General features: G+C 41.9%; 2 protein-coding genes across 2 annotated transcripts in view; both read right to left on the bottom strand.

The window, feature by feature from the left end:
* The window catches only part of LOC118431052 (aldo-keto reductase family 1 member B1-like), an 18,312-nt gene extending 16,157 nt beyond the window's left edge, over positions 1 to 2,155 (bottom strand). The window contains exon 1 of the mRNA XM_035842130.1: positions 1,967 to 2,155. Coding sequence (XP_035698023.1) covers positions 1,967 to 1,980 — 14 coding nt within the window. The 5' untranslated portion in view covers positions 1,981 to 2,155. The remainder of the gene's footprint in view (positions 1 to 1,966) is intronic.
* A 21,067-nt stretch (positions 2,156 to 23,222) lies between these two features.
* Positions 23,223 to 24,872, bottom strand: LOC118431011. Its single transcript, XM_035842084.1, has 3 exons — positions 24,779 to 24,872; positions 24,128 to 24,327; positions 23,223 to 23,789 (listed from the first exon to the last, which is right to left on the bottom strand). The coding sequence occupies exons 1-3, from the start codon at positions 24,851 to 24,853 to the stop codon at positions 23,432 to 23,434; spliced, it is 633 nt and encodes a 210-aa protein (XP_035697977.1). The 5' UTR covers positions 24,854 to 24,872; the 3' UTR covers positions 23,223 to 23,431.
* Positions 24,873 to 25,721: the final 849 nt, after the last annotated feature.

Here is a 25,721-nt window from a genome sequence, read left to right as displayed (position 1 = left end):
TCCCAAAACTAATGCTGGCATCACCCTAAACTAATGTTGGGATCTCTCTAAACTAATGTTGGGATCTCCCTAAACTAATGTTGGGATCTCCCTAAACTAATGTTGGGATCTCCCTAAACTAATGTTGGGATCTCCCTAAACTAATGCTGGGATCTCCCTAAACTAATGTTGGGATCTCCCTAAACTAATGTTGGGATCTCCCTAAACTAATGTTGGGATCTCCCTAAACTAATGTTGGGATCTCCCTAAACTAATGCTGGGATCTCCCTAAACTAATGTTGGGATCTCCCTAAACTAATGTTGGGATCTCCCTAAACTAATGCTGGGATCTCCCTAAACTAATGTTGGGATCTCCCTAAACTAATGTTGGGATCTCCCTAAACTAATGTTGGGATCTCCCAAAACTAATGCTGGCATCACCCTAAACTAATGTTGGGATCTCTCTAAACTAATGTTGGGATCTCCCTAAACTAATGTTGGGATCTCCCTAAACTAATGTTGGGATCTCCCTAAACTAATGTTGGGATCTCCCTAAACTAATGCTGGGATCTCCCTAAACTAATGTTGGGATCTCCCTAAACTAATGTTGGGATCTCCCTAAACTAATGTTGGGATCTCCCTAAACTAATGCTGGGATCTCCCTAAACTAATGTTGGGATCTCCCTAAACTAATGTTGGGATCTCCCTAAACTAATGTTGGGATCTCCCTAAACTAATGTTGGGATCTCCCTAAACTAATGTTGGGATCTCCCTAAACTAATGCTGGGATCTCCCTAAACTAATGTTGGGATCTCCCTAAACTAATGTTGGGATCTCCCTAAACTAATGTTGGGATCTCCCAAAACTAATGCTGGCATCACTCTAAACTAATGTTGGGATCTCTCTAAACTAATGTTGGGATCTCCCTAAACTAATGTTGGGATCTGCCCAAACTAATGTTGGGATCTCCCTAAACTAATGTTGGGATCTCCCAAAACTAATGCTGGCATCACCCTAAACTAATGTTGGGATCTCTCTAAACTAATGTTGGGATCTCCCTAAACTAATGTTGGGATCTGCCCAAACTAATGTTGGGATCCCCCCTAACTAATATTGGGATCTCCTAAATGCAGAGATCTTTCTAAACTAATACTGGGATTTCCCGAACGCAGGAATCTGTCTAAACTATTGTTGAGTTCTCTAATGCAGGGATCTCTCAAATGCAGGGATCCCCCTAAACTAATATTGGGATCTACTAAAACTAATGTTGGCATCACCCTAAACTAATGTTGGGATCTCCCTAATGCCGGAATCTCACTAGACTCATGTTGTGATCTCTCTAACGCAGGGATCCATTTAAACTAATGTTGAGTAATCCCTAATTGGGAGTTCCCAAATGCAGAGATCACCACAAACTTATGCTTGGATCTCCCTAATGTCGGGATCTCCCTAATGTCGGGATCTCCCTGATGTCGGGATCTCCCCAAACCAAAAAATGGAACAATGGCGCCAATCGAAGACGTAATAAAGAACAGACAGTCCAAACTGAATGTTTTTGTAATTTCGTTACACACTGGGCAGCCTATGGTGATATAGACCGCAATTTGAGAGGAAAATATATGATATATACATATGCATGTTAGAGTAGTAGAAACCACTATCTGGGAGAATTGCCGATTGTACCGGGAGAGATCCCGAGTCTCTATCGACAGAGACTCGGGATCTCTGCTAATCGCCGATTGTTTTTGCAGAAAGTCTGATCACGATCTCTGTCGGACACTGTTGTGGCAGTATGTCAAAGTTGAGGGCCCCTTAGACATAAACAAAACATGCGTAATCTTGACAAGGTATAAAGAATGCGCAGTTCAAAGCGGCCTATAGCTAAACTGCCACCTACTTCGTTCTCATTATCATACTGTACACATGCCCACAGTCAGTGGTGCCCGTAGTCTAGTTCTACTTGAACAGAACCTCCTTGGTTACTCACCTGGTGATGAACATGTCTTCCCTCCTGACGACTCCCTCATCGAACTTGGCCTTCAGCCCAGCACCGATCTCCGCCTCGTTCCCGTACTTCAGAGCGCAGTCGATGTGCCTGTACCCGGCGTCTATAGCAACTTTCACCGATTCGGCTACCTGCGGGTCAAATTACACGTTCGTTTCTTAAGTTCCTTTGAAAGTTTTTTTTATAACAATGCCCCTGCCGTTCCGGAGCAAGCTGCCAGGGGGAATGCGCAGTCGATGTGCCTGTAGCCGGCGTCGATGGCAACTTTCACCGCTTCGGCTGCCTGTGAGTCAAATGACCGGTTCGTTTGTGGGTTTTTTTTTACAGAAAACGCCCCTGCCGTTCCGGAGCTAGCTGCCTGTGGGTAAATGACAGGTTCGTTTGAAGTTTATTTTACAAAAACGCCCCTGCAGTTCTGGAGCAAGCTGCCAGGGGGAAGGCGATGTCGAGGTGCCTGTAGCCGGCTTCGATGGCAGCTTTCACTGCTTCGGCTACCTGTGGGTCAAATGACACGATCGTTTGAAGTTTTTTTTTAACAAAAACGCCCCTGCAGTTCCGGAGCTAGCTGTCAGGGGGAAAGCGCAGTCGATGTGCCTGTAGTCCGCTTCGATGGCAACTTTCCCCTTGAAGTCCAGAAAAGTAAGGTAATAGTAGTAGTGACACATGTTTATAAAGCAACTGAAATTGAAAATATGGACCAAAACATACTTGTCTTTAGTTTACCTGTGTCGGTTTTGCCTGGGAGGTGCCGAGTCCGAGAACTGGCATCTTTTGACCGGAGGGGAGTTCCACGGTCGGGGCGGACATCCTGGCCGTACCTTGCAGATGGCGTTCCGTACCTCGCCGGTGGCGTTCCGTACCTTGCCGGTGGCGTTCCGTACCTTGCCGGTGGCGTTCCGTACCTCGCCGGTGGCGTTCCGTACCTTGCCGGTGGCGTTCCGTACCTTGCCGGTGGCGTTCCCTACCTTGCCGGCGGCGTTCCGTACCTTGCCGGCGGCGTTCCGTACCTTGCCGGTGGCGTTCGGAGGTGGGCGGGGCCACGGAATCGGTCTGTTGGTCGGGATACATCGGCAGTAGAACACATAAAATCAGTGTACACAAATAGCTTTTTTTCCGCAGACTTCTGGCGGCGCTGTTTCTTGTTGTTGTTGCGGAACAGGCAACCACAGAACTCTCTCTCCCGGCGTTCATGAGAAAACATTAGCCTATGTTGAAAACTATTAAATCCTCCACGTATAAAACTGAAAAGCTAGCACTTCTAAAAGTCTGTGAATGAGGCTTGTATATTAGATATGTACACATATTCTCTAGACCGAAGGAACAGTCAAAACCAAAAAGCAGACACATTTGTTGCAGAAGCCATAAGACGCATCATGCTAACACACTGGTAGTGGTATTACTAGTACTTTGCCGTGCATGTATAATGGACAACAGCGTGCTTGTGTTTTGGTAGGAGAAACCATAACAGACCATAACATTATGTTGCACCAATGAGTTTACTTTTAACGTAATTAACAAGATACGAGTATGTCAATATCAAATCTGTAGAATGGGGAATATTTCGAAAGACGTTTGACCAGAAAAATGGCTAAAACTAACCGTGACAGCGATGACAACAGTGTTAGTGTGTTCGGGCGAGAGGACGCTCAGCTACCAGACAAGCAAGTTACACTTCCGCATTGGTGACGTCACTCCCGCCATGCAGCGCGATTTGCAACTGGATCAACAGGTGTCCGATGTTCTTCTATGGACCGGCATTAAAGTCAACCTAAGCAATACAGTAGAAGCCAGTTAATTGCACAACGGATTAACGCACACGTCTGTTAACTGTACGGAATCCCGATAACTTCGCATTATTGCACCAGCCGGATAATTGCACGGAATTCACTGGCAGATAGGCCGTGCATTTAAGCGGCTTCTACCGTATTAGCCCGAGTCAGACTATTTGATAATTGAAGTTCTACAACCCTGACTCAGGCTAATACGTCTTGTTATGTGTTCTTTGATATCTTGTGAACAATTGACCTTCTTGGTTTGCTAAGCGCCCCTCATTTATGCACAAGTGGAATTCCACAACTTGGCTAAAGAGCAGAACTTTCGCTTTGACTGAGTCTCCGAACTATAAGTTACAGGTCAAACAATAAGAAGTATCCTAGGAAGTAACTATAAGAAAACGGGTTAAAATTTAGACGGCTGCCCTATGATCGCGATCTATTCTCCAAGCAGAGATTTCGGGGGCGGGAGACGCAAAATCGCGGCCGCCACTAGCCCCCGTACCGCAATCTCTGATTGGAGAATAGGACGAGTTCCGCGGCACGCACGTACTGTAGTGCGTTCTATTCTGGAATAAAAATGACCGCTTCTAGTGACATGGACTCGCGCGGATTGGGGGCAAATGCGTGTCGCCCTCAGAATCTATACTAAATCATATACCAAAAGAAAGTAGACTTTTTGCTCTTTCTTATACGCTAAATTTCCTGTTGGTTTGAAATCTACACCAGGGTGAAAACAACGGGGGAAATAACACGAAAATCGCCAGTTTTCGCGACGTAATGGTTACAGGAAAGCGATAAAACAGCGGTTCAAAAAAGCTATAGGAGTAACAAATGAACCTGAAGTATTGTAAATGACTTGTAATCAAGACGGTAAGTGGTTATATACTCCAGCGGCAAGCTTTTCTGTAACGCGTGTTGACGCCCGAAGTAATGGAACGGACTACTTTCTCTCGCGGAAGGAAAACAAAACCGTGCCTCGAACTCTCGACGTTGCGTGGCGGCTGCACGGAGGTAAGAGGTGGGTACTAGGACTGGGTACCGGTACAGAAAATTCAGGTCCAGGTCCGGTTCAGGTCCATAGGATCAGGTCCAGGTCCAGACCTGAACCTGGACCTTAATCAGTATGACTCATACCAATGGTCCATTTCACTACAAAGAAATCTGTTTGGTGGAGTATTAGACTCATACTGGCGTTCTAAAATCCTACAACGCTAACTGCACCTGTGCGATTGGCTGTAAAACTTGGTAGAAATTACTATAAACTCTACTCTACTTCACTCTTGTCATTTTCTTCCACCTGCAAGCGCCAAAACGTAATAATGCCTGATAATTTTCTGTTAATCTGTTAATTTTCTAACCGGTCCAACATCCGGTCCACCTAATTTTTTCAGGTCCGGTTTTTCTGGACCGGTCCAATAAGAAAAAACGGTTTTGTACCGATACGCTGTACCGATACCCAGCCCTAGTGGGTACCATTAGAAAGTTCAGGTACAGGTACGGTACAGGCCCAGAGGATCAGGTTCAGGTTCAGGTCCGGATCCGAACCTGGACCTGATAATCTGTGAAAACATGTGAATGGGCAATATAAAAAATGGTCCATTTTTCCACATAGTATTCTGTTTCGTTAAGTATCCGATGTCCACTGGCGTTTTAAATCCTACCTTCATGAAAGCAAAACTAACTGTAACTTTGTCTGTAGATGTTGGGCCTGTATACAGTGTGTTGCTTTTGTTATTTTCTTGGACCTATAAGCCACAAAACACGTGAATGCCTGCCGGTAATCGGTCCAGTATCCTGTCCACAGATCTTCTTTATATTTAGGTCTGGTTTTTATGGAGAAGAAAAAAGTTTTTTTTACTAGTACACCGTACCGGTACCCACCCGTAATGTAGGTAGAACTCTAGCGTCCAAGATGTAACGCTTTTTTAGTTTCTGTAGTATCTGTTATACTCTTGTAACCGTTATTCGAGGATAACTCCTCCACTTGAACTATGTTGTGATGAGGCAGCTGTTAAATGACGCGGTGCCGGGGCTTGTACCAAGATTGCCTCCAGAAAATTCCTGGTTCTGCGTTAAACAACGAATATGTAGATCTACTAGTATACTAAAATATAGATAAATTAAAGACGTTATACAGTAGTGGTCACAGAGATATCAGACATTCTGAAACGTGGGGCATTTCAACGACCTTACAAAAAGACTTGTGTTGCAAAAATCGGTGAATTCCCTTGGGTGCAATATCATTCTATGTTAGCTATTCTGTTTGGAAATGCCCCATTATGTCCACTTTCTTGCCATGTATGAGAAGACGAACATCATTTTGTAGTAGAATGTAGTTTGTACAAGAAAGAGAGAGCTGAACTCTACAGACTAATAGAACCCATGTTCCCCCACTTTACAACTAAGTAAAATATCTCTTTCTTTAACCTCCTTGGTAATATATACAAATTTATATTCCTTATGAATCTAGACAATCTTTGCTTATAAAGCATATCTGTTCCTACATTTTCAATATCAAAATGAAACGAGAAGTCGAATTCACGTAGTAGAATACGATTCTTGTGTATGGTAGATTTATTGTATGTATTTCATATATCTTTTGTTGCGACTTTTATTGAACCCAGTTGGTATGTATGTATACAATAAAGGTCTTCAATCAATTAAAGTACCTCGTACCCCCTCTCCAAGATGCAAACACAGTAACGCACCACACACTGTTGAGGGTAGTCGTCTGCTACAGGCACAGCATCTAGTTTTCTGTTCTCTCATTAATCAACAGTCGCTATGCACAACTCGAACACACGATGTGTCAATGTAGAAAGTGAATTTCACGATTATGATTTCGTCAAACGCTAGAAATTAGCAATTTTTTGGACTTTTTGTCGTCGCTTTCACGCAGAACGACATGACAGAACGAAAACGAGGTCAATGAGGCAGAACAAAATTTAATCATAGTATCTGCTTCCATTCAGTTATCTTTCTAACCGCACTGATTTTCAAAACATAAGATCTGAAATAATGTCATAAGTAGTGTAATGCATGGACAAGATGCTGCAATTTAGCTTAGTGTAGAGAGGCAAATTAAGAAAAAACATAACAAGAGTTCGTAGACCTCAGGCCTGCATGAAATGTATTGGGTTTCTGTAGACCTATTGTGTATTTTTGCCTTTGTCTGTGGTACGTGGTTGGAAAAATGAGCTTTTTACCGTGTTGGTTGTGCACCATGCAAAAGTCTGAAATTGCATTTTCTGAATTTGTAAGTTTGGACATGGATGAACATTACTTATTTTGGATTTCTTAAGTATGTAACCAACCACAGTACTTTGAAGTTGTTGAGACGCTACCTTTTTTTGTCTCAGATGGCCCATGTACATGTAGTTACTCTGTCACATGATATACTAATATCTTCCTATTTCAATGTACTGACCTAATGCAGCTGCTAAGTCTCCTTGGTTTGTGTTCTTCCAATGATATTCATTAAAGATTTATTTCTGGGGTGTTATTCACTTGACATCGGAATGTTACTCGCATAATTTGACCAATGATACTTTTATCTGTAGTTCCATAGACATTAGACAACATGAATAGTGGTAGCCCCCATGCAGCAGCAACAGTTAGTCCCCAGGGTGGTATGATATTTTCATTCAATCCATCCAACCCAAACCTAAATCTCCTGTAGTATCTAAGCCAAATTTAACAGCATAATTTACTATGAAAAATGTCCTTGTCAATCCCATTTATAGATGGCAAGCTGCTGGCAATGGAAGCTTTGAAAAGTTCAGAAGCTGTTGTAGTCAAAGCAAACACCCAGCAAACATCCCCGCAAACCAATGAGCAGTTGCTTAGAAGGGGAATTTCATCATATATTTGCCGCGACAAAATGCAACAAACGATACTGAATTTAAAACAGAACAAAGCTAAGCCTCCACCACTTAACCCTGCCTGTACTATAGATTAAGCAGGCCCAAAAACCAAGCGAATATGACTAGCCCAAAACAACAAATTACCTGTATACAGTATGGAAATGGCATTACCAAAGAAACAAAAAGAAACACAGGACAAATCATACACATACCTTTCTCTTATGCCCACACTCTATACAGTTCTCCTCCACATTAGAAAATTGCATCTTCTTCTGTTTAAGTTCAAGTTCAACCATGATTGCCAACAGGGTAAAGGAACTTGTACCGGAACTTAAAACTCAGTACTATACAGCTCTAGAAACACCACAAAGAGTAATAAGCAAACTTCAATTATACCTGACCAACAGATATATAATCTTGTACACTCCCGTCATCTGGCAAACTGTCAGTGCCACTAAGTAACCTGATACATTGAAGGTGGCCCAGGCCAGATGATGGTTCTACACCCAACCATAATCTGTTTTTAAAACCAAGCAGATATTGGGAGGATGCCCCAACCACACAAAAACAGGGTCAACCTATACAGTATCAAGTTCAAGCACTAGGAGGCCCAAAATCAAACCTGACCACCAGGACACCACAAACAACTCACGTACCAAATGGCAACACAATGGCACCTTGCGTTCCGGAGATACAGCGCACGCCCCGTGCCCGCACAAAAGGTAACCTAAAATGTCAAGTTCAAGCACCAAGGGCGCCAAAATCAAAATTGAGCATTATTCAGCCACCACCGACACATGTGCCAAATATCATCGCGCCAGCACCAGCCGTTCAGAAGATATAACTCCGGAAACACCCCTCCCGGACACAAAATTCGACCTGCCGGGTCAAGTTCAAACGCGACAAGGCCCAAAGTCAATCCTAGGCAACAGGCAACAACCCCCCACCCATGCACCAAAAATCGTCGCAATCGCGCGTATCGTTCCGGACACACAGCGCCAAAAGTGCCCCAAAAACACAAAAAATGCCACCTTCAATGTCAAGGTCAAGCGCCAGGAGGCCCAAAATCACACCTGAGTGTCAGGCTACCACCCCCAACCCACGTACCAAAAATCGTCGTGCTCGCACCATCCGTTCACGAGATACAGCGCCCTACATCCCCGGCTACCGAAAAGTTCCCACCAGCATCAAAACCATACCTGCATACATGCAGGTAATGATGCAAATGTTTGCCACAACTCCCATAATCAGGGCTCTAGCCAGCTCGAAATTTTTTTCCGTCAGCCAATTCCCATTGTCGCGAAAACATTATTCCAGGACTTAGAAAGACTGAACTAAGACCTTGAAAAACAGGTTTTTAATGAGATTATCGTAATTGCGAAAGGGCGCCGACACATTTCGTCAACAATAATAACAACAGCAAAACAAACAGTGTGTGGCTTTTACGGCCGTGACTGTAGCTTCCACCAAGGATTTTTGACCGTCAAGGTTGACGGATTTGTTTTAAAATTTTTCCGTCACACGCAGCAAATTTCCGTCAATTGACGGAAAAACGGACGCTGGCTATAGCCCTGCGTTAACGTTAGGTGCATTATACTGAATTCTTACGTTGTCACGAAACTGAATTATTACGTTATTATGAAGATGCTTTTAACCCAAGAAGTGTTTTGTCCAACATAGTGTTACTATCTGGGTAATCATACAGGTCTCAATTAAACAGAAACTGAAAAGTTCCCACCCACCCCTCCGGAACCTCCGCAATGGAATCGCCCTAAACGGAAGTGAAACTGGAAGGAAGTTCCGCTGTGGTCAGTGTCCGGAGATAGGTAAACAAAAATGGCAAGTTTGACAAAACTGGCGGGATTTCCAGGCTCATCGCCTCTAGCTGTGGTCTTCAAAAGTGCAGGGGATATAAGGGACAACCAGACAGCACTCAGGTAAGTCGTGGTTTCTGTAGTTTTCGTGGTAGAGGCTGTAAGTTTAACATATCACAGATAGTTTGAAGGCCCTGCACAGGGACATGGGGATCACAATAATCTTTTACACACATGTATATCCATATCTCCTTGTTAATTTCCTCATGTCTCCAGTTTGTGGTCATTTTCTTGATGTCTCGAAGTATCTGGCTAAAGCCTTGAATTTCAACTGCACAAAATCTCAGCATGCATGCTGCAGTTTCTGTTGATTTTTGGCCCATGCCTGATAGCGTGAGAGCCATGTCCTGCAATTCCAAAGCTATCCGCTTGAGGTCACTGCTGCGCTGTTCGACGACTTGTACAAAATCTTTTTATTTAATACCTGAAAGAAAGAAGAGTAGCATTTCGGTACATCAAGTATTTCTCTTTTCAGGCTTAATTGTTGATTTTGCCTACCTTCTCCATTGTTTTCTTGAAAATCTGTAAAACAAGAAATTAATTTGGTGTTGCCTCATAGTTGTAAATGAACTTGATCATTCCCAAGTGCCTTTTATTGAAAGGCCAAAAGGTTTAAATTTCCAGCCAATCAATCAAACCATTGTATTTTCCTACTCCTCTATCACTCAGTCAAACTGAACATGTTGCAGCTGGAATGCCTGAGACATCTTCAACCTCCTACTTCACTTTTCAAGTTCAAGAACACTTCTCAGATACTTCAAACTCCCTTCTACACACGCTGTTTCCTTGGCTGTCTCCAGGACCTGGCCCTCCTCTCAAGGATGGAAATATTCTTGTGTTGGGATGGACAAAAATTTCACCCCGTCTGTCAAAAAAATCTCTTGAAATTCATGAAAATGAACCATAATTGTGTTGTCGCCCGTTCAAACTTTTTCACAGACAATCAGGTCCGGACCTGGACTGTATCTGGACCTGAATTTTCTGCACCGGTACATATCCCTAGTAGGGGCTTTAAGAGACCTTAAAAAGTCCCTGAAATCATGTCCAGATTAATATTTTTTGAGGATGTATTCGATCGATAGTATAAGAGCCCTGTAGTCCTTTCTTTTTAACAATGACCACTCGCTATGCCAGATGTCTCCGCTTCCACTACTTCACACGTTATCAATACCCCACGCCTACGGCAGAACAACTTACAGCAGGGCTCTAGCCAGCGTCCGTTTTTCCGTCAATTGACGGAAATTTGCTGCGTCGGACGGAAAAATTTTCAAACCAATCCGTCAACCTTGACGGACAAAAATCCTTGGTGGAAGCTACAGGCGGCTTGGGGACGCTGTCCACGGTCGGAAAAGCCACACACTGTTTGTTTTGCTATTGTTATGATTGTTGACAATGTGTGTCGGCGCCCTTTCGCATACGATAATCTCATTAAAACCCGTTTTTCAAGGTCTCAGTTCAATCAATTTTCGCAGTTTTCGCGACAATTGGAATTGGCTGACGGAAAAAAATTTCGAGCTGGCTAAAGCCCTGACTTACAGCCACTGCAAACTCCTCTTCTCTCCTCTGTATTGGTTACCAAGTGTTGTTTTCTCCAAGTTCCAACTCACAACCTTTCTCTGGCCTTAGTTTGATGATGGTGCAATAGCAGTAGTAGAGTTAATGACCCACTTTCCTTTGGTGTATATGGTGCCATAATTCATGGCCAGTTCTTGCATCCACTGAATGAACAACCAAGTACACAAAACACTTTTAGGGATGGTGGGGTGTAGCTGTTTTGCTGGTTTTAACTTGGAGCTATGTCCTACTGAGGTATTTAGGAACAGTACAGACTGCTTTCTCTGCTAAACACCCAGCACTGATGTTCCTGTAGTTGAACACACATGATGTACCACAAGTGGACAAGCTCCCCCCCCCACCAAAGTGGCCCATGGGCTATATTATAGAAACAGAGATGGGCACTGCCCTACACACCAAAAGGTGTTTAAAGGATTATTCTCAATAACAGAGTAAAGTTGTGCTTTGAGTACCAAAGGCACCAATTAATGAATTATAATCTGAACCTTCTGAGAGTGAAAGGACATTTTCAGCTTTCATCTTGATTTTCTGGAAGTTTTGCAACAATCGGATGAAAATGTCCAGAAGCTTCAATTTTTACCTGTCAATTTGGATGGAATGTTTGCATTTTTTGTCGTTAGGAGCAGATATATTATGCCCGGGGAATGAAAGGATAAACATTGGAGAAAACGTTGTTGCAAAGTTTCGCAGATTTCTTCTTGTCCATAGCTCAGTGGCTAAGTTGGGATGTAGTCAGGGTATATCTGTCAAGGTTGTTTTTGGCCGGTTGCCAAATTTGACCAGTTCAATGGTGTCAGGCTACATGTCAGGACCTTTTAAAACCTCTCTTGTTAACCCCCTGAAGACTAAGGCTGGTTGGAACTAGGCTTTAAAAGCCTGTCAGTAGCAATGTGAGGGTTAAAAGGTTAAAACGAACTGAATCTAATGTTCTAATGTCAGTAGTCTCAAACCTGGAAAAATGAACCATAACTATATATTTATGCCAAATGATAATTTCTCAAACAACTGGATATGAAATTTTGAAAAACCCCTACTACAGTAGAAGCCGTTTAATTGCACACCCCATTTTTGCCAGCATATTAAGTGCAATTATCCGGTTGATGCAATAATGTGAAGTTATCCAACTGGACTGCTCCGGTTTGGGATTTGGGGATTTTGTGCAGTTAACAGAAGTGTGCGTTAATCCATTGTGCAATTAACTGGCTTCTACTGTATCACTATGGAGATGGTGAACTTGATCTGTAGAGTTCAGAGGTCACTGCCCACTATAACAGCTGGTACAATTTTAGTTTAGAGAGGTTATATAGGAGCCTGAACCCTAAACTGTTATGTATGGGCCATGGCATATATGGTTTCATTTTCAGTATGTCTGGGAATGCAGAGTGCTTTTAGTGGGACAAGGCCACATTCTAGTTCATACAGCTGCATGTATCTAGCTATGGTGACTAGATGGGTTAAGGTCTCATATATTACTCCGAGTGGGTTACCCTAAAAAAGTGCCAATGAAACAACCAGAGGGCTGAGAAAAACAGAAAGAAACAACATGCCGACACCCTGGATAGAACCCAGGGCGGCAGATTACAAATCCAAGTCGTGCAAACCACAACACCAAAAGCTCAGAGCTGTTGGCGTGGTCAGTTTGGCAGCACTTGAACCCCACTGTTACACCAAGCCAAAAAATGAACGGCTGCATGGATGTATGGTTTTAGGGGTGTCACAGAGAAATTCCCTTTTTAGCTTGCCCAACTAATCCCAAACATTAGATTGGTCAAAGTTTCTTTATAACTGAAGAAATTAGTAGTCCGAGTGTATTCCAGTGATGGTGACCCTACTTCTTGACCAAGAGGTCTTTAGTTCGAATCCAGTCGACTGTGCTGCTCACCTGACGTGCACGCTACTGGAAAGGGTTGCAGTCCATTGTCACGATTGTGTTTGTGGAAAATACAATGGTTATAATAACTTTATTGCAAATTCATGCCCGAAGGCTAATTGCAAGTACATGTAATTAGTACTAGTACATAACCCAGCCATGAAAGTACATAAGAATACAATAATGCATAATACATGTAGGGCAATTTCTTAGGTACAAGGAGCTTAAAAAATCAAGCTCCTTGATTTTTTAAGCTCCTTGTTAGGTACAATGAACCTGTAAATACTGTACATATATAGCATCTCGTCTGTCTTCTCTGTCACGACCAGAAAACCTCCTTGGTTAAACTGCTTTCAGATCAAATTTGCTTTCTTTGGCCTGGGATTTCCTTTGTTTTCCTGAGTTTCAAAGTAGATGTGCACCCCTGCTTAAGAATGGACCAGTCCCTGGCTGTGATTGACAGTTGCTGTAGTGGGCGGAGCTTACCTCACCGGCACAACAATGGGTCTCCCCTGGACCGTTAGCGCACTTATTGATTGAGAATGGAATGGGGTCGCATGTTTGGGTAACCTCGTGCCCCCTCGGGTAAGCTGCGAACACTGCCCGATCACAGGGTGGCTGTTGTGGTACAATTGTATACTCTTCTACTGCTGTCTATAGAACATGGAGAGAGCACTTACTACTACCAGCCTGGAGTTGTGGATGTGTACTTCGTACAGCTGGCTGCCAGAGGAACTAGTACTAAGTCTGGAAGAGGTGGCACCGCTGCAAGTTTAGGATAACAAGTTGGTTTAAACGCTGGCCACAAGGCATGTTAACAGGCTACCCCCTGTCACCGCTGAAAATCGTCATTTCACGCTGAATCAAGGGGTGGATTTTGGAATGTCCGTGTCTCCGAGGCGACCCTGGATGCCCCAGATCTATGCGGAGGGAGGGAACAGCATTACAGGGACCAAGTCTGGAGGTAGGTTTAATATAAAGTGGCTGCTGGTATTTCTACTAACGTCAACACATGTGGCTCTGTTATGACTAAGGTGTCGGGTGAGGACACTGCCGGCATGTGTGCTGGCTGGGACAACTGTCGCATGAGAAATGGCCTGATGTTTCTTTTCAGCGTGTTTTTGACTCGGTTTGTAAAAAGAGGAAGAATTGGTCGTAGCTTGCTAGAAGGATGACGTGTTTTACGTGGCTGTAAAGCGATCATTGCCAAGTTAGACGGCAGGTTTGTTTGGTGGCGACCTTTGTTCGGACAGTTATCGCCCGCACGTAAAGTTTGCCGGCTCTCGGAGACAAAACCCGCGCAGAAAAATGTGCAAACATGGCTGTTAGGACTTTAAGTCCTCACACAATACCCTTTCCAACCGTTATATATCAAGTGCAGGGAGCTGGGGTAAAAGAGAAACAGGAAACTGTATTAAAAAAAACCCCCAACTGTTTCTGTTCTGTACAGTTGCACAATGTGAAATCATAATGACATTGTGAGAGTTGAGATTTTTAAATGTCTTAGAGAGTTTGGATGGAGTTTGCAGAGTGTTTGGTAACGTTCTATCTTATCACCCAGGCTTTTAAATATTGAATTGTTTACTCAAGTAGTGTTATTGTCTGGTGTGATTGTTCACTACTGAGGGGTTGCCTGGGTTCCTCTTTGTTTTGTGGGTAATTTGTGGCAGTTAGAAACTAATAAAAATAGTTTTTAAGTGGACCTGGCATATATTTTCACGATGGTGGATGCTTTTGTGTAAGCCAGGGAAGGAAGGAGACCCTTAGTTTGTCATGGTATATTTTCTACTCAACAGTTGGAGTGGAGTGTTCTGGTTGGGTTTGTTTTGATATTCGACACCGCAGCTATTGTTGAGCTTTTAACGGTCGCGCCTGCACTGTCTCAAGGACTTCTGCGGACTAACGGACAATCCGACCGCTTGTTTCGCGTACCGAAAGTCTGGGAAGCGGCGCGAGCGGTCGATGCGAACACCCCGATTCGTTTACAAGAATAGAAATTGTGGCGACCAGTCAGATTTGTGTGATGAGGTAAATAGTAGTTGAAAGGACAGTGTTTGTTCAGAGGTTCTACCTGCCCTATCTGTGTAATCCGATCTCACAGTCCGGCACACACTGACAGGGAAACCTGGGGCACATGGGGGCGCTCTGAAGTCAAGCTTCTGTTTCTGGGTACCAAGCTGATGTACCAGACGAATGAGGATGATATTCTAAAACATTTCTGGTAAATTCTTGCTCAAAGGCTAATATTGCAATGTTGTAGCAACAATCTCTTCACTTTCTTTAACCACAGAAATATAATGAGCCAGTGGTTACTAAGGAGTATGGTGCACTAGGTAACTTGCAAGTAACTGTAAAAATGACGAACAAACAATGAAGAACAATATGTCACATTGTATAGATATGAAGAAACTTATTCATATTCTTATTAAACCAATTGCAGTTACAAGGGATATGGATGATTTTGATGTTGACTTGACTGTTACAGTATTAACTAACACATAACATTACAAATTGTAGGTTTTGAAAGTGTATAATATAGAAAAAAATATAATATTTGCTGTACAGAAAAAGCATTTAGAGCCCACCCCAGTTTGTTCCTGAAACCTAGGAAGTGTTGATTCTTCTTGATTAACTACTGAGCAAGAATCAACTGTATATAGTGTATAATTAAAGCCGGAGGGAACTACATTTGTACATGTGCTTTCCGGATGGTACCCAGGCTACCTCAGGCCCAGGAAGTGTTGATTCTGCTTGATTAGCTGCTGATAAGAAGGGGCCAATTAACGATAACGAGGGATGACTGACACAGCAGTTTCCTCTGGAGAATCTGTGGTTATTTCAGCCATACAAACAGTCAATCAAAGTGGCAGCCTTAGCAATATTAGCCAGAGTCAGGGTTGTGGAACAACTATCAAAGTCAATATTTTTGGCACCTTTGTACTTAATAAGATGAAGCAACTCTATTCCAAATCCATACTAGTACATGTACCAACATCAGGGTAATGCAAATCCAATCTTAAGTGATGACACCAACATGGCACAGTCACAGTGCTGTGGGATACGTACCCGCTTTACGTTTTTTTGCACTTCTTGAATCATGATAGAGGGTCTGCATGCTGTTTTCCGTAAGGCGTAGGCAGCCTATTTTTATTTTCCTTAAATCGTAGGGAAAATCATCTTATCTACGTAATTCGTAGCGAGGTGACCAAATTCAACGTAATTGTCTTCCTTGATTAAGCGTAATACGTAGGGGGTTCTTCTGAATTCAGCGTAAATTGTTGTCGGGACCCCCCATGCGGACCCTCATGATACATTTTGGCCAAAAATTGCCAGACAAATTTTACTTGCGCCACATCCAAGACTGCTTTTCTAAGAAAGAATTTAGGAAATCTGAACTTTTTTAAGTGTCTCTAACAGGATTTTAAGGTGGATTCCGCCCTGACATGTTTATGACACCTGTTCACTGTCTCCACCCACACACCTGTTCACTGTCTCCACCCACACACCTGTCACTGTGTGGGATCACGTGGTGCAGCAGCAGCATGTTTGGCTCAGGGCAGAGAGGTCTCAAGTTTGATTCCTGCCATGTCACTGATCTTGTGCACTTGGAAAAGGCACTTTACACGACTTTCCTCACTTCACTCAGTTGTAAATGAGTACGGAGCTTAGCTAGGGCAGTCCCTCAGATAGGATGCTAAATGGAGATCCCGTGTTTGAGGAGAGCCATGCTACATTAAAAAACTCTCTACACCTTTCAAAAAAGAGTAGGGGCATGTCCCGGTGCGCAATAGTGGAAACTAGGAGTTACACTCGGTATAAAGGCTATAGAGTCTAAAGTAGTTGGTAGCCTGTGCTCTTTATCGGCCACATACAGGAACTACTGTAACAGCTTACGGGCATCTTAGCTCTTGTTCTGTTTATGAAGGTTAGACATGCATGTAAACAATGTTCAAATACCACTACAACTGGATAAAAGCGGAGATTTACTTCCAGACTCAGAGTGATGGATGTGACTCGAAATGTCCGGAAGTAAATCTGTTTTTATCAGAGATTTTTATGTACTAGTAGAGATTGCGTTTTATTTGAAGTTGCATGTTCTAGGATCTGTTTGTAATTTTTTGCCAGTTCAACCTGCTTGAGCTGATGACTTCATCAGATCAGTAAAACTTGCCCTGTTCTGTGCTTCTGCAGCTGCAGATTTACTTTTCCATTCCTCGGATGTTGATAGATTTATTAGTACAAATGTACTCCATGTAATCTGTATCTCTATTGTATTTCATCAAGGAGGTGTTTTTTAACCTCCTTGATTTCATCTGACCCTTACCTCCCTCATGACCTCAATGAAAAGTGGCCTGCAGGCCGATCTGAGCTTCTCATGAATAAATAAAGGTTCAAACAAACATCTTTCTGTCAGGGCAACCCATAATAGTCTTGTTAAGTGGGTCACCTTCCTCTCCTATCATCTTTGCGCATCATTTAAGTAGAATTAAGATGATAATCCTGATTATTAAACCCCTCTTTCAGCTTTTAGAAGCCAATTGTCCCCTTGAGACTACTGTAAGATAGGGTAAGGCTTACATTGTCAAACCAGGGCCTGGCCCTGAATTTTAAAATTAAAATGTATACCTGTAGAAATATACACAAATCATGCCCATGATCTTATTTTGATACTTTGTGTCTTTTACATCATTATTTTCCCTCCCAAAAGCTGCACGGACGGGCCCCGGTTTGGTTATGTGACCTAAGCCTTAGATTATAAGGGTACTTGTACGAGTAGAGAGTTACTATTCTAGTTAAGCCCAGGGCATCTCCAAGGTAAAAAGATATTTGCAGTATTTTAAGGCTGTGCAGCCAGAATGTGTCTGACTCTGAGAATTGCATTCCTTGTGGTATATGTGGTATTTACTATCTCCAAACTTATCTCCAAGCAGATGTTGAAGGTGACAATCTTCTACACTAAATAAACAAACGAACAAACCAACAAAGTAACAAACAGACAGACAAACATATGATTATGAGAAGAAAACTTGCTGGTCAGAAAACTTAATGTTTTTACATTCGAATATCTTCTTGGAGATGATAGCATTTTTACAGTTTTTTTTAACTGTAATGATTTTGTCCTGTCTTTCTGGTGATTGTTCTATCATTTTATGCCCTTCTTATATACAGTAGAGTAGAGTACAGTAAAGTCATTTTCATTTATTCCTATTGTGTGTAAAGCTAGTATGGTTGTTTCTGTACATGTCCATCTTGCCATTGCACATTTCTAGCTGTGGTCACCCGGTTATTTATTCTGTCATACTAGTCATTTTTCTTTTATGGATATGCCCTTTTTAGTATGAATATGTAAATAGAATCATTGTCAAAGATAGTTTCATTTATCCCTAATATGTATGTACACAGTCACCCTTCTCCTGCCAGTTTAGCTGTGGTGGCCGCTAATTCTGTTTGGCCCTGTTTGTGTGTTTAGCTCTCACCTGCAGGATAAAAAGTCTAGGAATGGTTTTATCAGGGTTGAAAATCACTGGGTTACTGAGTATCGGCAGGGCTCGAAATTCATTTTTGGGATTAGGTGCACTGGTGCACCCAGCTTAAAAAATTGGGTGCACCAAAAAATTTTTGGGTGCACCACTTAAATGTAAGTAATAACCTAATAATAAAACATAGTTACAAGCTATCAAATTCTTAAACAAGTACCATGACAGACATTTTTATCATCTTTCTAACACTTGGTATACTTTGATATCTTAACATACATAAAAGTAAGAAAATATTTGGGTGCACCCTGTGCACTCACAGAAAAAAATTGGGTGCACAGCTCCAATTTTGGGTGCACCTGGGTGCACATGCATGATGCACCCAGTATTTTGAGCCCTGATCAGTATTGCCCTGAGGAAGGTGACAGATGGGCACTGAGATATCTGTGTCTGTATCTGTATCTGTTCTCTCATTGTGTACTGAGAACTTTGTTTTCTGTTTGGTATCAAATTACTAAACTCTTCTTAGAATTGTCTGGAGTATCATTCTGTAAACCACATTCTTACAAATATAGTTTGCCAATCTGTTTGTTCTTTTATGGTACAACATACTGTAAATGCATTTAAGTTCGCGGGGATTTAATTTCGCGGTAGCGGGAAAAATGACTTTTCGCGGTAGATTTAATTTCGCGGTAACACCATCGACTGCAGTCTAATACCTTAATAGAATAATGTTCGCGGTGGATTTAAGTTCGCGGTAAAGTGGTCGCTGCGAAAACCGCGAACATTAATCCACCGCGAACATTTCTGCATTTACAGTATCTTGGTTGCCACTTTTGCTTGCGTTAGGGCCAGCTAACTTCCCTGGCATGTTATCTGTCTATTTGGTGAATGTCTACTATTTTCCAGCAGCATGTGGAGTAGTGGCTAAATTCTGCAGGGAAAGTTGGTAATAATAAGTCCTCCTCCCTAGCAGCAGGTGGTGACAAGTGCTAAGTGTTCTCCATGGGGTGTCAGTGGTGCTTAGGCCACACCAAATCTTTTTCAATGAAAAAAAATGGACAGACGAATCTGAGAAGCAACAAATAAAATTGGTGTGGCCTTATCAGCACTTACTCACATGACAGCAGCTCACAAGGATCCCACATGCAATAGCAGGCCCAATAGGCCTGTTTGTTCAGTCTGATGCACCAGACTTTCTCTAGCCTTCCGCAGGCTTTGACATTTATTGTTGAGGGAGCGCTGATTCCCAATTTTTGGCATATTGAGGCCAGCTTTTATGCTCTTTTGTCATAAGATTTAATTAAGAACCTTCCCAGGGTGAAACAAGAGGGGCGAGTAGAGCAGCTTTTACCCCAAGCTCGATCCCGGGATGCGAACCCACGACCTATCGCACCGAGCACGGGCAGCCAAGCTCACAACCCAGATGTGCAAACCATTCGGTGTTCAGTTCTGATCAGCAGTCTTTGAACCTTTGAATCAGGAATCAGCGCTCACCCCAACATTAGATAGGACCAGAGATAGATTGCAAAGCTAAATCTACATAGTTGTTGTCTTCTTCACTTTAAATCTGTAGAAATGCAATGAACTTTTGTGACCTCCAGTGTCCAATTCCCCAATGAACTTACAGTGACTTTAGTTTCCTATTTTCAAGGTATTTTCCTATCAACTTCTTAGCAGGTGGCAGATAAACTGTTGAGTTCAAGGTTAATTCAAAACAGATACAACTGTAGCCTTTGTTTTAATGGGATTTTTTCAATGCCGTACTGTCTATGTCATTACAAAATGTAGGTTGATGCTTAGAGAATGGTAAAATCTTACTCGTAGTGTAAAAAGAGTTAAACCCTATAATAAAGTGATTTGCTAATACCTTGTTGCTTATATATTAACATTGTATACTCTTGTATAGGCATCTATAGTTGCAGAACACCTTGTATCAATTGAGTGCTCTATGTATTGGTTGTATGTACAAAGTTTTCTGCGTAGTCCTACACAGTAGAAGTTCAACTAGCTTCACAATGCCGTGTATCTATCTGATTTACCAGTGGTCCTATGGTTTACATGACGTATGTACAAAGTTTTCCAACAATTTTGAAGTTCTATACAAAGTAATTTCACATTGATTCATTTTGATGTAGCAGTGTTCAAATGCTACAATAGTTTAAAACTTGTTCCTGTGGGAAATTCCTTTATATTGGTCCTTACTTTTATAACAGGTACAAATTTTCTAACATTTGAATTCCTATACAGTAACTTCAAATGTATCTAGTCAGATTTACCAATGTTTCAGTCTTATAATAAATGTAGTTTAGCACTTGCTCCTGTGGGACAGAACTATTTCCACACATGCTAATGCCTTTGTTTTGGTCCACACTTTTATCACAAGTACATATTTTTCTAACATTACTTGTTTGATAGTTTGATACTTGGTCCTAGGGAAAAAGTATTTCCAGACCTCTTAATTCCTCTGTTTTGGTCCTTACTTTTATCACTGCCTGAGATCTAGTCATAACAGCCACCTGCCAGTCTGCCAGGTGTCTGAAGCTCTGCAGACAGAAACATCTATTTGTTTGGGTCAGGTTGTTGATTGATGGGTGTCCAGTAGTTTCTGTTGATATAAGACACTTGGTCTGGGTGGGTTTGATTTGATTTGAGGGTCTGTATGGGGGGGGCGGGGGTCCCGACAACAATTTACCTTGAATTCCAACGGAAACAAATTATAACAAATTATACTCAACTCACTGAAGACAGTTATGCAAAATTTAATCGCCTTGCTACAATTTACCATGATTGTAAATAAAATGGCTTTTCCTATGAATTATGGCAAATCAAAATAGGCTGCCTGGGTCTTACTGAAAAAAAAAAATTTCAGAGTCAGACCCTCTGTTTTTGCTATGGTCTGTCAATGTAACCACAAATTCTTGACACCACCAAATCTATCCAACATGTATGTACTGAGTAATACTGAAGTGCAGAAGTGATTTGGTTATGGTACCAGAATAGGGCTGGGAACCGGTACAGAACATTCAGGTCCAGGTCCAAAGGATCAGGTCCAGGTCCGGACCTGAACCTGGACCTGATGCAGTATGACTCATACCAATGGTCCATTTCACTACAAAGAAATCTGTTTGGTGGAGTATTAGACTTACACTGGCGTTTTAAAATCCTACAACGCTAACTGCACCAGTATGATTGGCTGTAAACCTTGGTAGAAATTACTATAAACTCTACTCTACCTCACTCTTGTTATTTTCTTCTACCTGCAAGCGTCAAAACGTGTGAATGCCTTATAAAATAATCTGTTAATTTTCTAATCGGTCCAACATCCGGTCCACCTAATTTTTTCAGGTCCAGTTTTTCTGGACCGGTCAATAAGAAAAAACGGTGTACCGATACCCAGCCCTATACCAGAATCATCCATCCCTCTCTTGTCTGTACTTGGTACATGTATCTATGAAGCTTTCAGCAGCTCCCACTAGCAGTATTGACAAGAAGTGCATGCCCTTTATATAAACAGATTATCCAAGTAGTCAAGTACCCTGTTCATAACCTGGCATCCAGCTGTGTTATAGCTCCCAAGTCTCTTCTTTCCGTATCTACGGAGAGGATAGAAGAGACTCGGGAGCTATAATATAGCACGACAACAGGCTACACCGTACTTACAACCAACTTATTTCTAATTGATTCTATATGATAAAATTCTGTACAAAAATGCTTTATATTATATATATATATACAACAAGATAATAAAATTCTTAAGTTAAACTTAAAGTTAATTCAACTATCAGTACGCTACTACTACTAGGATCCTCACATCGCAATTTGGAAGTGAGGTGTGATTATGGTTGTTAGTGGTGTACACATACAGCCAAAAACTTAAATTTACGTTACATTCATGATGTAGTAACATTTTGTCTTGTTTTTCCTATGTGCATCTAACATCCATTGGCATAATACCGGTCGGTTTACTGCAATTTCTCAAGCAATGCTAATTTGGCAAATGATCAACGCATCATTTTCTCCAGTTACATGTTGCTGTTACAGCTTACCTTTGCCACTTCTTCTGTGTAAATTATTTTGTCTCTCTGGTCCTGCTAAAAACATAATATCGTAATTGGAACACACCGCGGAATTGCACGGAGAACGGGCGCGTGGTTGGAAGGGGGTGCACTATACCGGCCGAACGAAACACGGCACAATTAACTGCCGCTATGTACCTTTATACATCCTCTGTTGTTCCTTTCTTTCCTGTTAGTAGTTGCACAAAACAAAAATCTGCATGAGCATACAAAAAGTCATGAGAAAATGGGCGTATACTGACAAGAATTTTCATTTAATTTTGGTCCGTCACAACCGCTATGACGTAAAACTTTACTGCTGGCCGTAGCATTAAAAATGGCGGGAAAATGGCGGCGTACGTTCAATTTGACCCATTCAGTCGTAGATCCGGGCGATAATGCAACGGTTCCTCACACTTTTACACGAGTTGTAGGTCACCAAAAGAAATTCAAGATTGCTGTTGAATCATGCTCGTCTTGTGCCGTGAGCACATGTGATTATTATCTACAAATCTGGTGATGAACGTGACAGTGTGTTTGTCCCACGACGAGCTCGCCTGCCCCGAAAATGACCTGAAAACTTTTGGCCTTGTTGTCTTCGAATGCATTGTTATCGATGCTTTGTAAATTATGTATTGGACACCTAGATGTCTGAAGTGTGCATACCTCAGAAATAACTATTGTAGATCTCTTTAAGTTCCACTATTTTTAATCGACCGGTATAAGGCTTATGACCGGTTTTATGCCAATGCATGTTATGTACTGTACAAGTAGTCCTCCTATAAACCTAGAGTCCTGGCCATGTTTTTTTAAAACTTCCCATCAGTTGATCTAACATGCTGTACAATCAATCATTATGTCCCTTTGTTACCGGTACCAGTTGTTACCTTCTCTATTGTGCTTTAGTCAGATGACCTACAGATACTTTTTAAACTACTTTGAGTCTCTTTTTATTTTACTCCAGATTACTGCCACGCCCTTTCTTGCCCTGTCTCTTTCTAGATCTTCTTCGCCCCTCCCCGTTTTTCCTCCTCCTCCTCCCTCTACGTTTCTTGCCGTGTTTCCTAGGCGCGTTGGCAACTTTGTCGTGAACGCATGTACAGGCCACGGCAAACTGTTTCTTCTGAACGCTGTACTTCCTCACACCGTTCTCATCGGTAAAGGGACAGGCCACGAGTCGCGGGGCGTACAGGGGGTGGGCCGTCGTTCCATCTTCACAAGTTGAGGTGGAACAGTCTGGCACTGCGATGCCGCTTGGTGTCTCTAATCCATCATATGTCGGTGTTGTTGGGTAGGTCCATGCTGGGATGGCCCTATGGATTAATAGAGGTTCTGTGTTAGACTCTTTTAGATTCTAATATGCCTGCCTCCCTCCCTCAAAAATCATGACAACAGCTTGTTCAGAACACTAGAAACAACACTGGAAGTTCCGCTGCAGTACCTTAACAAGCTACTAGGGGCCCAAAGTACATGTATCATCAAGACCCACTATCCACATAACAACTATCAATCCATAAAAGCATCCTGGAGTTATACGTCTCACACTCACATACACGTAGACACATGCATCCCCCAAACCTTCTTGACAAAGGTAACAATTGTCAGAGAGCACAGTTAACATTTCTGCACATCTGAACAGACTCAAACCTACCTTTCGTGAATGTCTAGATACAAATCAGGAAGCTTTTCTGCTGGGAGCATCAGGAACGGTTTTAGGAACTCAAAACCTTTCTCGTCCACAATGATTTCTCCTCCCTTCTGTTCGTTGCCCTCATCACGACATCCAGCACAAAGCACTGTGTCGATAACCATGATCGTCATGGCAACAGTGAGCAGTCTTCTGTTAGACATCTACAAAAAAGAGACGAAAATGACAGACATTTTCACATCATACCTTGAACTTGATATTTGAAAACCTCTACCAGGCTCCACAGGTCACTAGAAACATAGTAGAAATTGGCTAAAGATAACATGCCAAGCAAGTTAGCTGTCAGATCAGTTTAACTGCCTCTGACAAATTATCTGTTTATTAATGATTGGCCAATTTCTAATAACTAATTTTTCAGCGATTTACAGGTAGAGTCTGGTAGAGGCTTGTTTTTGCCTCTTAATTGTCATCAAGAGGTTGTGACATATTTCTTACCACCTGTAACAAGAGCTGCATGACATGTATTTTCAGTTGGGGCACACAATCTATATACATGTAGTACTGAAGAAACAATAACAAAATATTTCATGTATGAAAAACCACTGCATACCAGTTGACTCTTCAGATACATGCACCGTTGTCTTAGTCTCTTACCTTAGTTTGTGTCTTGCCTGCAACTTTCTTTGTTGTGAAGACTGTTAACCTTTCAGATTTCTTGTTTAAGAACATAAACTGTACTCACCTTTTGTAGTTGAGGTATGCAATGATTACATCATACTACATTGTAAGTGGGGAATCCCCAAACTAATGGGAAGTTATTAAGTCATGCACTAACTTCTAACATGACTCATGCAGACTGTATGTTGTGTTTTGTAACAATCAATGATGCCGGAAATGCTTTCCTGCCACTTTTAGAAGAAATTTTGACAATTGTGAAATATTTTCATTAAAAAGATTTGCAACATTGGTAAGCTGTTTGAAGCATATAGACTTGGTATAGTGTTGTAAATTTGCATTTTGCAGAAAACGTGAAATATGATATTTCTAGGTGTAGGTCTGCATGATGTACACTGTAAGTGTAACAATTTGCCTGATTCAGAAGTACAATTTAAGTCAGTTGAAGTTCTCACAGATTGAAATGTTGCAAGCTGGAAAGGTATGATCTTTAGCCTACTTGTTCACAACTATATTGGACAGTCCTTTCTTCCTTAAGTTTGTTCATTGTAACAGGAGAAGATTCCATGAATGATCTTAAAGCGCCATTCTGGTTTTAGATTTTAAGTTTAAGAAGATTGATGTTAGTTGAAATCTGGAGACCTCACACTTTGAAACATTTCTGACATTTTTCTCTTGAGCTGAGAGTAGAGGATGGAAACAGGCATACTTTAGAAATGATGCTTACCTTCGATATTTTTTGTGCCTCGGTTGTTGTCTTCAACTGTTTCAAGTCAACTCTTAAAAATCTCAGTGTTTCAGAAACTAAAAATACAGCAAAACTGTTAACAGCTTTTCCCACTCTGCTTTGAAACTCTTTGCTTGCTCAAAGAGACAGCTTTAGCTCAACGTCAGGTTCAGATGCCCAATGTTTATGTCTGGT

This window comes from Branchiostoma floridae, chromosome 14 (genome assembly GCF_000003815.2).
Source record: "Branchiostoma floridae strain S238N-H82 chromosome 14, Bfl_VNyyK, whole genome shotgun sequence".
NCBI classification, from domain to species: domain Eukaryota; kingdom Metazoa; phylum Chordata; class Leptocardii; order Amphioxiformes; family Branchiostomatidae; genus Branchiostoma; species Branchiostoma floridae.
Note: the sequence above shows the minus strand (reverse complement) of the source record. Positions and strands in the feature narration are given on the sequence as shown.